Genomic DNA, 13320 nt, shown 5'->3' with positions numbered 1-13320 from the left:
ACATCTATCTTTTTTGGGTTTATATTTTCATGCTATATAGTTTGTGATCGACTTGAAAGTAATTTTTCTTAATTCTATAACATTTTAACACATGATTTGAACTTAAGTAAAGGGCGTATTTGGAGAGCTCTAGAATAATGTGATGGAGATTACTAAGAATAATAGAAATGTTGGAAATTAAGTGTGAGTAATTGAAGGAGTGAAAATGAGATTGTGAAGTGTGTAGGCAGAGAGAATGATGGTTGGATTTGAAAAATTTCGAAACAAAAATAAGTTTTATATTATAATTGAGCTTACAGAAGTTCAATCTAAATATTAGTTTTGGATTACATTACATTACAATTTCATCTTGTTACGAGCAACCAAACGCCCACTTATGTGTTTTTTAGGCATTACATCTTATATTTTTCATTCTATTCAATTATATTTGTCATATGAAAACTTCTTTTTTAATATGATAGACGTAGAAAGATTTGGACTACATACCTCAATAACATTTTTGTATATCAATTGACTTATGTTTTCTTTAATCGGTAGACTTTAGGATGCACTTGAATACCATTTCTTCTAATAATGTTTTTAGTTGAATAAATTGGAAGACAAAGGATGAAACCAGGGAAGGTTTTCTTATTAATAATTACATTCTCACATCTCTACTAAACTATTAGACATATATACAGATTAGGTTTGCCATAGAGACATATATAGTTGTTGAGTGATTATTTTATTAAGTTAAATAAGAAATTGAAAGAGTTTAGTAAAAGTTGGTTAACTTAACTTTTGTTTTACAAAATCTCTTATTTCCATGGTGTTGTGTTGTGGTATATGTGTAGTTGGCTCTTAGTTCCTCAACTAAACCCATTAAATTTGGCCTCTTCATTCAATGCTCCAATTTAACACCCTCCTCCTCCTTTCTGCATAATTAGGTGTGTTTCCTTTCTCTCTCTCTCTCTCTCTCTCTCACTCTTAGAGAGAGAAAACTCATACTCATTATATTCACTAAAAATTAGAAAAGAAAAAAGAAAACAGTCTGGCTTTAGTAATTGGCTTTCAATGCCATTTCAACTATAAAACCTACTTCTTCTTAAACCCTTTTCTTGTGTCTTCTCTCTTCTTCTTCTTCTTCTTCCATTCTTTTCCTCTCTACAATTTTTTTTTTCATTTTTGTGAATAACCCATTTTCCCACGCTTCATCAACATTCAATTTCCCAACTAAGAAAGTTTGAATCTTTTTCTCTTCTTCATATCTTATCTCCACATTTTCTCACCAACCAAACAGCAAAACAAAGAAAAAACAAAAAAATAAAAAACAACAAAAATCCTGCAACAAACATGGACGTGGGATTCGCTTTAGTTATAGTAACAGCAGTAACGGCGTATCTTCTTTGGTTTACTTTCATTTCACGGTCGTTAAAAGGCCCTCAAATGTGGCCGTTGCTCGGCAGCCTCCCTGGCTTAATCGAAAATTGCGACCGCTTACATGATTGGATCTCCGACAACCTCCGCGCCTGTGGCGGTACCTACCAAACCTGCATCTGGGCTTTCCCTTTCTTCGCTAAAAAGCAAGGCCTCGTGACCGTCACGTGTGACCCGAGAAATCTCGAACATATTCTCAAGACCCGATTCGACAATTACCCCAAAGGCCCCACTTGGCAAGCTGTTTTTCACGAGTTGCTTGGTCAAGGCATTTTTAACTCCGACGGTGACACCTGGCTTTTCCAAAGAAAAACTGCTGCTTTGGAGTTTACTACTAGGACTCTTCGTCAAGCCATGGCCCGTTGGGTTAGCCGCGCTATTAAGTTGCGATTTTGCCCTATTCTCAAAGAAGCTGAGTTGAATTCGCACCCGATTGATCTTCAAGACGTGTTGTTACGTCTTACTTTTGATAATATTTGTGGTTTGGCTTTTGGAAAAGATCCAATGACTTGTGCCCCAGGTTTCCCCGAAAATGGCTTTGCCATGGCTTTCGATCGAGCCACAGAAGCTTCGTTGCAACGGTTTATTTTACCGGAAGTGCTTTGGAAATTCAAAAAGTGGCTTCGGCTTGGAATGGAAGTCAGCTTGAGCCGAAGTTTAGTTCATATTGAGGAGTATTTATCTAGTGTGATTGATTCACGTAAGCTCGAGTTGCTGAATCAGCCTAAGGACTCCACGCCACACGATGATCTATTGTCGCGGTTCATGAAGAAAAAGGATGGTAATTACTCCAACGCGTTTCTTCGCCATGTGGCGCTTAATTTCATCCTAGCTGGACGTGACACGTCATCCGTTGCGCTGAGCTGGTTTTTCTGGTTGGTAACATTAAACCCACTCATTGAAGAAAAAATCCTCCGTGAGATCTGCACCGTTCTGCTCGAGACACGTGGCAACAACATCCAATCATGGCTCGATGAACCGTTAGGATTCGAAGAGATCGACCGTCTGATTTATCTCAAAGCCGCTCTCACCGAAACCCTAAGACTCTACCCGTCGGTACCAGAAGATTCCAAACACGTCGTCGCCGACGACATTCTCCCCGACGGAACCTTCGTTCCGGCGGGATCATCGGTTACGTATTCGATCTATTCCACGGGTAGAATGAAGTCTACATGGGGAGAAGACTGCCTCGAATTCCGACCTGAGCGATGGTTAACGGCGGATGGAAAGAAATTCATACAGTATGATCCGTACAAATTCGTATCGTTCAATGCAGGGCCAAGAATCTGCCTAGGGAAGGATTTAGCGTATTTACAGATGAAGTCGATAGCGGCGGCTGTGCTACTCCGGCACCGGCTGACGGTGGCGGCAGGGCATAAGGTGGAACAAAAAATGTCGTTGACGCTGTTTATGAAGTACGGGCTGAAGGTGAACGTTCACAAGAGGAATTTGGAGGGAATGGTGGAAAGTATGAGGGGCAAATACGGAAACTCGCATGGGAAAGATGGTCCGTTAATCGCGGTTGTGAACTGTAACGGGGGATGTAACGGAGTGAAGGAAGTAGAACGCTAAGGGCGTGATTGGTGGTTCGGTAAATTTAAGAGGTTAATTTATAAAAATATAATAATATATAATGATGTGGACCCAAGCAATGGCGAATGGGGGACACGCGCCGGTCAGGTATTTAAAGTGTGTTTGATTACACGGGATTGAAGGGGAAAAGGATAAAGTGACCATGACTGTGATGAAAGTCAGTCATGTAAGGGGAAGAGGTAGTGGTAATTAATGGGAAGAAAATATTCATCAATCTTTTTCTTTTCTTTTTTTCTTTTTTTCTTTTTTTCTTTTTTTCTTTTTTTAAATAGCCATTTAATTCATGTTTGTTTTATTCAAAATGGGTTGAATGTTTTTTCTTTTTCCCTTTTTTTCTGTAATAATTGTTCTTAGCAAATTTTTATTTCTATACTGAGATGTTGATTTTTATCAACTTAATCAACTGATTTGTCTTTATTTATATATATATATTTTTTTCTCTTCCTAGCTTGATTTGCATTTTGATTTCAGTTTTGAATGGTATAATTTGAAGAAATTAATTTATGCATGATTTCATTTCATGAGCTACACAATATATATTCTTATTCTTAAGTCAAAATTCGATTTTGATTTTGATTTTATTTGGAGTTTTGATTGTTTTTCTCTTTTTAATCTTCATTCATACAAATACATACTTGTATTTTTAGTCAAATTTCAAATATGAAAAAGGCTTTTAAAATCATGGTTTCATTTGATAAACTATTTTATTTTTTATTTTTGAATATTAGCTAAATCTTATAGGCATTAATTTCTTTTATATACTTTTTAAAATTAGTTTTTTAAAAAATTAAGTCAAGTTCAAAAAAATACTAAAAAATGTAGGTAAAGTTTGACAAAGTATATTTATTTTGTCTTTTGTTTTAATGACTTGTTTACTGCTCAAATTTATAGGATCATTTTCACAAACCTTTTAAAATACATACATATATATATTCTTTTTAGTAAAAAAAGTGTTGGACTTATTTTCTTGGTTTTCAAAATATCAGTTTGGCTTTCAAGACAATGGTTAGAAAATGAATAATAAAATAAACAAAATTATAGGTGTCGATGAAATTTAATTTAGTTTAACAAAAAATCAAAAAGTGATTGAATTATAGATGGATTGATAGTTTGTTTTTCTACAAAAATTGTTTTTGTTGATGAACTTAGGTAAAGAAAACCAATGTTTAGTTGAAAAAGATGAAAACCATTGGGAAGAAGTTGTAAGAAAACAAAAGCAATTCTCAAAAACTAAAAATAAGACACAAAAAATGGTTTTTAAACAAGTTTTTTTTTTTTAAAAAAAAACAATAGACTTATTAATATTTTAAAAATATTGGCAGAAAGTGGACTACAAAACAAAGAAATTTATAGATAAAAGTAATTTACTGAGTCAATCTAGTGATGTGATGGTTCCTTGTGTATGCATTTGTTTATAAACTTAATTTTCAAAAACAAAATAAAATAAGACCAAAAAAATAACGTTATCAAATAGTTTTAACTTTTTTGTTCTTTGTAAGGTTGATTGAATTATTGAATTCTCGTGGATAGAAGTTTCATTTTTAATTGATATTTCACCTTTCAAACAAAATATTTCAATTCTTAATCTTAATCTAACTTCTAAAACCAAGAGTAAGTTTTCAAAACTTTTCTTCGGAAGTTTCCAAAAACCTAACTTGATATTTTTTAGTATTATTGTTTGGAAAACGAATAACGACAAATTGCAATGAAAAAATAGTTTCAAAGACTTTACTATTATTACATTTTCACCATCAAATAAGAAAACAATCAACGAACTTGAAACAAAATTTGTACTATCGACCAAGTTTAGAGGTAAATTATATATATATATATAAAAGAAGTAATTTTTTTTTTAGTTAAAATTGTATTATATTTAAATAATTATAAGGACAATATATGTAGATCCCCTATATTATTTGATGGTATGATGTATTCTCTTTATTAAAAGGTGCCTTAAATAAGGGGAAGAGGGGAGTAGGAATTATGTAATGTACCAGTGGCCACACACACACACTTCCCTACCAACTTTCTTAAATATAATTTCTTCTTTTTAACTCTCTCTCTCTATATATATTTCTCTGTATATTGTATCCGTATTTATGTATATCAATTAAACAAGTGAATCATTGGATTCCTTCAAAGAGAGAACATGGCATGTCGAGTCGAGGTTTGTGTGTGTTTTTTCATTCTTAAGCTAACAAGACTATGCTCGTCGTTGTCAGCGATTATGATAAAAAAAAATATATATATTTTTACCCATACGGCTTTTCGACAATTAATAAAAAATTAAAATTATATAAGTATATATACACACATAAGTTTAATCAAGATAATGTGTAGAGCAAAGATCAAATCATCGATAATAGTTGTATTGATGTAAATAATTAAGGATATAATATTTTATATAGATTATCTAATTTTAATACTTTAGTTTGAAAATTTTACTTAGAAATACAATAGGCAGGAAGCTAAGCCAAGGAAAGAGGTTTGTCTCCTCTCAATCCCTAATCTTTAGGTTAAAAAGTAAGTAAATGACTATATATATATATAACGTTAGAAACCAAAAAAGACACTTTTATCTTAAACTTCATGATCCACCAAATTTCACATTTCTTCATCCTTCCACAAATCGAGTTGATATATTAATTAATAACTTGTGCAAATGATGGAACCATAAACAAGAGAAACGGTTTGATTCGTACAGTTTAGGGTTACGAATAAAATTTTAAGTTAAACAATAAAGTGGAAAGTATTTTGTTTTTAGATTTTAAAATTTTAAAAATATAAAAATTTTATTTTTAGCTAGATTTCAAAAAATACACATTTTTTAAAAAATTCTAGAAGTTGGTTTATTTTTTTTAAAAGATAGTTAAGGAAAGAGATAGCCAAGCAAAAAAAAAAAAATCTAAAAGTTGATAGAGTTTTATAATCTTAACTTTCAAAAACTAAAAAGTTAAAAAGGACTATTCAACCACCCTACTTAAATTAAAAAAAAAAAAAAAAAGAGTTAAAAATCAATGTTAACGAATTAATTAAAGAAAAGCATCAAACTTATCATTAAAACAATGAGAAAAAACATTGATATAGTTGTGCAATCCTTGGACCAACTTTAGTGAAAAAACATATCGTCTATCGCTAAAACCTACAATACATTTTTCAGTGTTTTCTTAACCAAAATCCCAAACACACAAACAAATCCCACATCTCATCAGTACTTGAGTTGAGTTTGCCAATATTAATATCCCTCCTCTAAAATCAAATATTATGGTTTGTTGTTACATTATTACATTATGACTTCTTGGCATTGTACATAGATTCTACCTTCCCATCGTTCCCTCCAAGCAACATGTACTTGTCCTTCCTCGTCAGCGATGTGCATTCAAACCCTAACACACTCCCCAGCATCCTCTGCACATTATTTGCCACCTCGATCGACGTCTTCCCTCCTCCCTTGCACGTCATCTCCTCCGGCAACCTGTCGAGGAACTGCACCTCGTACACCGGCCTTGGGTTCATGAAGAAGTAATACGGATCCCAGAACTTCACTCCCCTCACTGTCGTCCCGTAGAACATACTCTGCTTGCAGTTCACTGCTACTGGGACGATTCTATCACTCATCTCCGCAAACAGTGCGCTGAATCGTAAGAGGAATGGCTCACGACATGTCGTTCCTTCGGGGCAGACAACGAGGTCCCCATGCTGGAGGAGTTCGGCAATGCGGGCAGCATCGGCAGCACGGTCACGAGTGAGGGCGATGGCGGGTATGGGGGAGAGAAAGCGAGAGAGGCGAGAGACGCTGTAGGTGACACATGAGACCTTGCGGCGGAGGGCAATGGCAATTACGATGGGGTCAAGGGCAGTGCGGTGGTTGCAGACGTAGAGGTTGCCGGGAGTGCCAGGAGATGGGGGAGGAGGAGGGGTGCCACGGATGCGGAGATGGATGCCGAGGAGCTCGTAGGTGAAGCGGACAATTCGCTCGGGGAGAGGGAGATTGAAGTAGACGCGGATGATGGAGAGGATGAAGCCGAAGGGGATCCATATGAAGGTGATGAGAGCGTTGAGAGGGTCCGGGCGCTGGACTAGGCGACCGTCATGGAAAATAATCTTGCTCTTAAGTTGATCTAATGGAACTGGCTTAGCTGTCTTGCTACGGGGCACCATATACCCTTCCTGCAAAAGTATCCAACACACAACAAAGTTCATATATATATATATATATATATATATATATATATTGCTATTCAAAAACAATACTTCCCTAAATATTTAGCAAGATTCCATTGAATATTGCAATATATATATATTGAATAATACGGAATTAATAGAACAAATCTTCAGTAAGGGTTAGGTCTATGGAGATGAAGTATTGTCCAATTAAGGAGATGAGATCTGAATCAGACCCATAATCTTCAATTTAAATTTAGTACCCTAAATTTTTACCAATTTAATTATGTTCTTAGAGTTGTTAATCACAAAATAATATTATAGAGTTATAGACATAGAAAACATAATTAAATGAATCAAAATATTTATAAAAGAAAATAGCAAAATTTTAAATAGGTTACTGATAGATAAACTTTAGCTAATTTTAATTATTATTTCTAAAATGGCAAGGCATTATAATTACTCTATTTTGAACTGATCTTAATTCTATTACATCTCATATACTAATAAAATATTTTTAATGTATATTTGGTAGAAAATATAAATAAATAAAATAGAAGACTTGAGGCACTAATATTAATCTACTTTCTACTTTGGTTGGTATGCATTCATTCCTCTAGTTGATCTATTAATAGAGATCAGGGCTACATTAATATAAAGTATTATATTAAAAAGAAAAAATTGTCAAAGTTATTTTTGTCTTTTTCATTTTGTATTGAAGACTTGAATTTGAACCACTCAATTTTGTTAAAAAGTTGCGTCCCATGAGGTGGATATGAGATTAGGGGGATGGGCAGACTTTACATCGGTGGGTCCGTTAAGATTCAATTCGATGCCTACAACTCCATGATTCTCGAGCATTTATGAACCCTCACATTTCTATTTCTGTTTTCTTTTTTTAAACAAATACTACATAATATTATAACTTTTTTAGCTAATAAGATAGGGAATCTTTCAAATTGTTTCTATAATTTTAAGTTAATATTTTTCTAAAATATTAATTAATGTAGGAATTAGAATGAAAATGATGGATAAAATTGATTTTGAGAGTATCATTAATTGTTCAATCTTAATAAAGTTAGACAGAAATAAAATAATTTTAAAAGGATGTTGTTATTGGGTTTTTTTTCTCTAGGTGTTATTTTGTGTTTTTGTTTGTATGATTTAATTAATCAAACACAACTGGTGAATTTATATAGTAAAGTTGATACTTTGATAAGTGATAAACTCAATGATTAGTAAATTTATAATTATATTCAGTGATAGATTCTTAGAGGTGTTTTCTAAATTTTAAAATATAAAATTTTAAAAATTTATAATAATCTTATTAACTACAATTTTAATTACACATATTATCATATGCATAGGCTAACAAACCCTAAATATAGTTAGGGCTGCAAAAATAAATGGAGTAATGAGGGGGCGTATACCTTGCAGATGGACATGAAATCGTGATCGGAATCGCGATCGCCGATGCCAAGATCCGGCAAATTTTCACCGAACTCCTTCAAAATAGCCGATCTCTTCAATTTGCTGACCAAAACTCCAGGTTTCTTGACGAACCCGGTGGCTTTTTTCGTCTTAGGGTTGACTTCGATTTCTGTTCCTAAAACTTTGTCTCCCCCGAGAAAATCCTTTACAAATGGTTCCACCATTATCGTCGGATTTGCCGTCACCACCACTTTTCTCTTACATTTGCTGAACACTTCAAAACTCTCCGCCCTCACATCCGCCGCGTAAAACCTCCGCAAAATTTCCGTTATCCATCAGTCTAAGAAATACACTTTTAATTCGAAGAGTTTTTTATCGCACATTTTTAGTATTGTTCTAAGAAAAATATATTAGCATTTTCTGTTCTGTGATCTTTAATTTTCTTTCATTCTTAGAATTATAAACAAAACTTCTGAACGGAGATAGAAACCTCCAACTTCAAAACAGAGTTGACACTTAACTACTATAATCGAACTTCGGTTCCTTCAATTTGGAGTTAGAAAAATGTATAATGCGATCGAGAAATGAAAACAGTACATGGCTCAGTTTCCTGAAGAACCTATATGAGATCAATAGCTTGATTTCTGTAATAACTGATTGGATCTTGATCTTACCTAGGCAAGACGGCGCGGGAGACGAGTTCAATATCCCGAACTTTGAGGCCAGCGTATGAGATGAAAATGAGGATCTGGATTCCAATGGCTTCAGACACGAACAAGTAAGCGATTATCACAATAGGAAGCGAAAGCAACAGAATGAGGCCACGAAGAAGGCTACCGGCTTCAATCGCCACCAGCATGAAGTAGGGGAAAGAACTACTAGAAATCAGTAGCGTTCCATCGAGATCGGCGGCGATGGACTCGTACTCCGTGCCGGAGCAACTGGTAATTGGCCGAAATTTCGAGGGTTTCTTTAGAGCGGCGGCCATGGCGGTTTTCCGGTGGAGATTGGCCGGCAAACGGCGGTGTGAGAGGGAATTTAGGAGAATCGGAATTTTGGAAGAAGATGAAAAGGCATTTGAGTGATGGGTTTTGCTTATTACTAATTTTTTTTCGTGGGAAAGAATAAATGGGAAGGTGAGATCTTAAATGAGAAGAAATTATTCAAAGTTTTCTTGAAAAAATTGACTCTTTTTTTTTCTTCTTCTTTTGGTGAAGGACAGTTGGGGTTGTTGGTGGCAAATGTTGGCAAATTCAATACACATATTATTATTCATTCATTTCTTTATTGTTTTCTCACTTTTTATTTCATATTCTAGTTTGATTGTGACCATATAGTTAATGCGAGTTTAGTTCGATGGTATGTATATGTATGGACCTTCATACGCTTATCAAGTAAAGTATATATTTATACATGATAATTAAGAGTATCTTTTCGTTTTTTTCTTTAAAATATTTCATTTTGAGTTGAACGTTTCAAACTTTTTTTCATTGTTATTTAGCTTTAATTTTCAGTCGTTTTCAAACTAATTAGACATTTATTTTTATTCTTTGCATAAGTATGCTTGAGTGTATTTTTTACGACGTTGATTGAAACTATTGCTTTATATTTGTTGAAACATTGTCAATATTGTTTCAACAAATATATTATATGTTTTGATTTATTGGTTATTATCGATCTCGAGGTCGCACATACAATTTTTACAATTCTCTACTCTATTAGAGACGAAATAGATGGATTTGTTTTGATAATAAATGTTTGAGTCTCTGTTGAAAACGAATAAAAAATAACAACAAATCAATCGTGGATTTATGATCAACAAATTGAATCTAATTTCTTTGATAAGTATAATGGTTAGCAACCATTATTGCTCTAAAACTTTGTTGCATTATTTTTAGTTGCAATCCTTTATGTTAAAATACATTTTTGATGGGTTATTTCAAGTACTTTTATAAATATTTCACAAAAATTAGATGGAAAAATCTATATATACTATCTTCATCTATTATCTGTTACGTAAAACGAGATTTTATAAGTATGGCAGAACTAACCGACACTAATACGAGTTTCACAAAATTTTATAAAAATAAATCTATAATATATAGTCACATTGACTTCTTTCTTCGTGTCTATTTCTAACCTTTTACGAAATTTCACAGTTTACAAAGATCAATATGACATATTGAAATGAAGTATCAATGCGACAAAGACAAAGAATACATCTTTCGTTTTCATATCGAAAATATTCACCTCCTCTTCCATTTCTACCTAAATAGAAACAATGAAGATCTGTGGGGAAAAAGTTGAAGATCTCTAATCACTTTCGAGTGGGTATGTGGAAATTAAATATGGTTTGAATAATTGGTACATAATCATGTGGATGGATTTGAGTTTGGATGTTGTTGGTTTTAGTTGGCTATTAAATTTGCTCATAATTAATTTTGGTGGTTAGTTGCCTTTTCTTTCCTTTTTTTTTTTTCTTACGTTTAGTCATTATTTCTCAAAGCATATATCTTAGTTATACTTTTTTCATTTAATTTAAGGATCTATATATATATATATATTTTAATATCATAAACAACAACAAACCATGAATTTATTAAAAGATAATGAAAAAAACTACATAACCTTAACAATTTGTTAAAATTGTGAGAGAGAAAGATTGAGTTTTGAACTTCTTTCTATTTATGGTATATTTAAGAGGGATTTTTTCAAAATTATGTTTTTAACCATTTCAAAATTTTAATAATTCAAATTGATTTTGAGTCAATTTATAATGATTTTTAACGGTAAATTTATTAGTTTAACAATTTCAAAATTACTCATAAACATATCTATTTAGTTTTCTTATAATAACAAAAATCATAAATATTATTCATTTATTAGATAAATTGTAATACCAACATTGTAATTACAACTAAATTTAAATTATGTATAGATCCAATCTAAAATTATCATGTAACCGTTTATTCACTATTCATAGAAAAAACAAATGTAATGAATTTTGTGATATTTTCTATTGATCGTAAATAGTTTGTATTTTATTTTTTTTTTTACTTTTAAAAAACTTACTATTTTTAAAAATATTTGTTGTGTAGAGGAAGGGCAAGAACAAGAACAATAGGTGCAACTATAAGAAAATGAGCTGAGCTCGTAAATCTATGAAAGAGTTACCAAACACTCTAATTACTTTCAAAACACTCTAATTACTTTCAAAACAACTTATTTCGCACATACATCATTAATAACATTATAGAGGTTCAAATTCCTTCGCTATGCCATGGCTGAAGTACAAAAAAAAAATCAATTAAAAAATGAGCTTATGGACTAAACACATACATGAGTTTATATAGTTACCCCTAATTAAACCCACCTATCTATACCTAAGTTTGGGAAAAGTACACAAAAAAAAAAAAAAAAAGAAGAAGAAGAAGTTTAGGGAAACTTAGGGAAGTGATATGGTTGGGAAGTTGAAGGTTTGGTTAATACAATAATCCACAATAAATAACTATTGGAGTAGTTGAAGTTTTGATAAAACGGGTCTCCCACTTTTATTTTGGTGACCCACTATTTTAATATTATTCCAAATTGGCCCCCACAAAATGACTTTTGCTTACTTTCCCAAGAAATCCAAAAATTCATTAAAACTATCCTTTCCATTTTGGCTAAAATAATTCTATGTTCTTCCTTAAATCAATTTTCTAGATTTTGTTTGGGTATGGAAATCTACGTTATGTTAATGTTGTTTGTTATGGTTGAAACTCCAATAATTGAGAAAAAGAGAGTAAAATATATAATCTAGTCCATTTGTTGAGTTAGGTCGACTATATACGTATATAGAAAGTTTAGGGAAAAAGATGTTGTTAAATTACCATGATTATGTCAAATTACCATTGTAGAAATTTAGACTCAAGAAGCAACAAATCACGGAAATTAGTGCATGTTAGAGTCCATATTTGACAATAATCTAACACATCACATCTCAACATTCATCAACATTTGATGCACGTTGTGAGTGCAATTTTAATTTATTGCATCGTGCCATATTTGTTATTTATCTTATACATTATAGAAAAGTTATTGGATGAGTTGACACAAAAAATAATATATTTTGGTGAGAGATGTAAGTTGATGCAAATAATGAGATACCAAACCTCTTTAATTACATGTAGAACCTAAAATTTTACTATATTATATAAATATTTTCAATAATTTTAACATTTACGATGATTTCTTTTTAATTAATCTAAATTATTTAATAAAAGTTCAAGAGAAATAGTTATTACCAAAAAAAGAAAATGAATAGTCAAGATTTCGTGAATATAGACGTGAGAAAGTGTTTACGTTTTGTAAATGTTGGAGAAGGTGGAAGATTTTGAGAAAGATGTACATGAAAGTAAAAGGAAAAGTAATTATTGATAATTTAAGAAATAATTTGTTCAACCAAAATGTCGTCTCTAGAATAACTACAAAACAATTGATTAAGTGTCCGTTTGAATTAACTTTCCTAAGTATTTAAAGACACATTTTTTAAACTTAGAAAAACTTGTTTAATGACTTAGAACGTCAACCGAAACACCATGCCAACTTTTAAAAAATTGCTCTAAAAAGACAGCCATCTAGGGGTAATTAGTTACTGACATGTTTGAGAGCATCTCTTTCTCTACTACTTACTTTGGTGTATGTGTTGAATTTCCAAAAGAAAAAGAAAAAATC

The 13320-nt window shown here is 32.2% G+C and overlaps 2 protein-coding genes across 2 annotated transcripts; one reads left to right on the top strand and one right to left on the bottom strand.

Annotated features, from left to right (window-relative positions):
* Nucleotides 1-897: 897 nt before the first annotated feature.
* On the top strand, nucleotides 898-3223 carry LOC103497711 (cytochrome P450 86A8-like). The gene has a single exon (XM_008460001.3). It carries the CDS (start codon nucleotides 1333-1335, stop codon nucleotides 2986-2988), a length of 1656 nt encoding a protein of 551 aa, XP_008458223.1. The 5' UTR covers nucleotides 898-1332; the 3' UTR covers nucleotides 2989-3223.
* A 2818-nt stretch (nucleotides 3224-6041) lies between these two features.
* Nucleotides 6042-9908, bottom strand: LOC103497712 (probable glycerol-3-phosphate acyltransferase 8). Its single transcript, XM_008460003.3, has 3 exons — nucleotides 9279-9908; nucleotides 8604-8916; nucleotides 6042-7179 (listed from the first exon to the last, which is right to left on the bottom strand). Exons 1-3 carry the CDS (start codon nucleotides 9590-9592, stop codon nucleotides 6298-6300), a joined length of 1509 nt encoding a protein of 502 aa, XP_008458225.2. The 5' UTR covers nucleotides 9593-9908; the 3' UTR covers nucleotides 6042-6297.
* Between the last annotated feature and the right edge of the window lie 3412 nt (nucleotides 9909-13320).

This window comes from Cucumis melo, chromosome 11, assembly GCF_025177605.1.
Source record: "Cucumis melo cultivar AY chromosome 11, USDA_Cmelo_AY_1.0, whole genome shotgun sequence".
In the NCBI taxonomy this organism is placed as follows: Eukaryota; Viridiplantae; Streptophyta; class Magnoliopsida; order Cucurbitales; family Cucurbitaceae; genus Cucumis; species Cucumis melo.
This window is presented reverse-complemented; position numbering and strand designations above follow the sequence as displayed.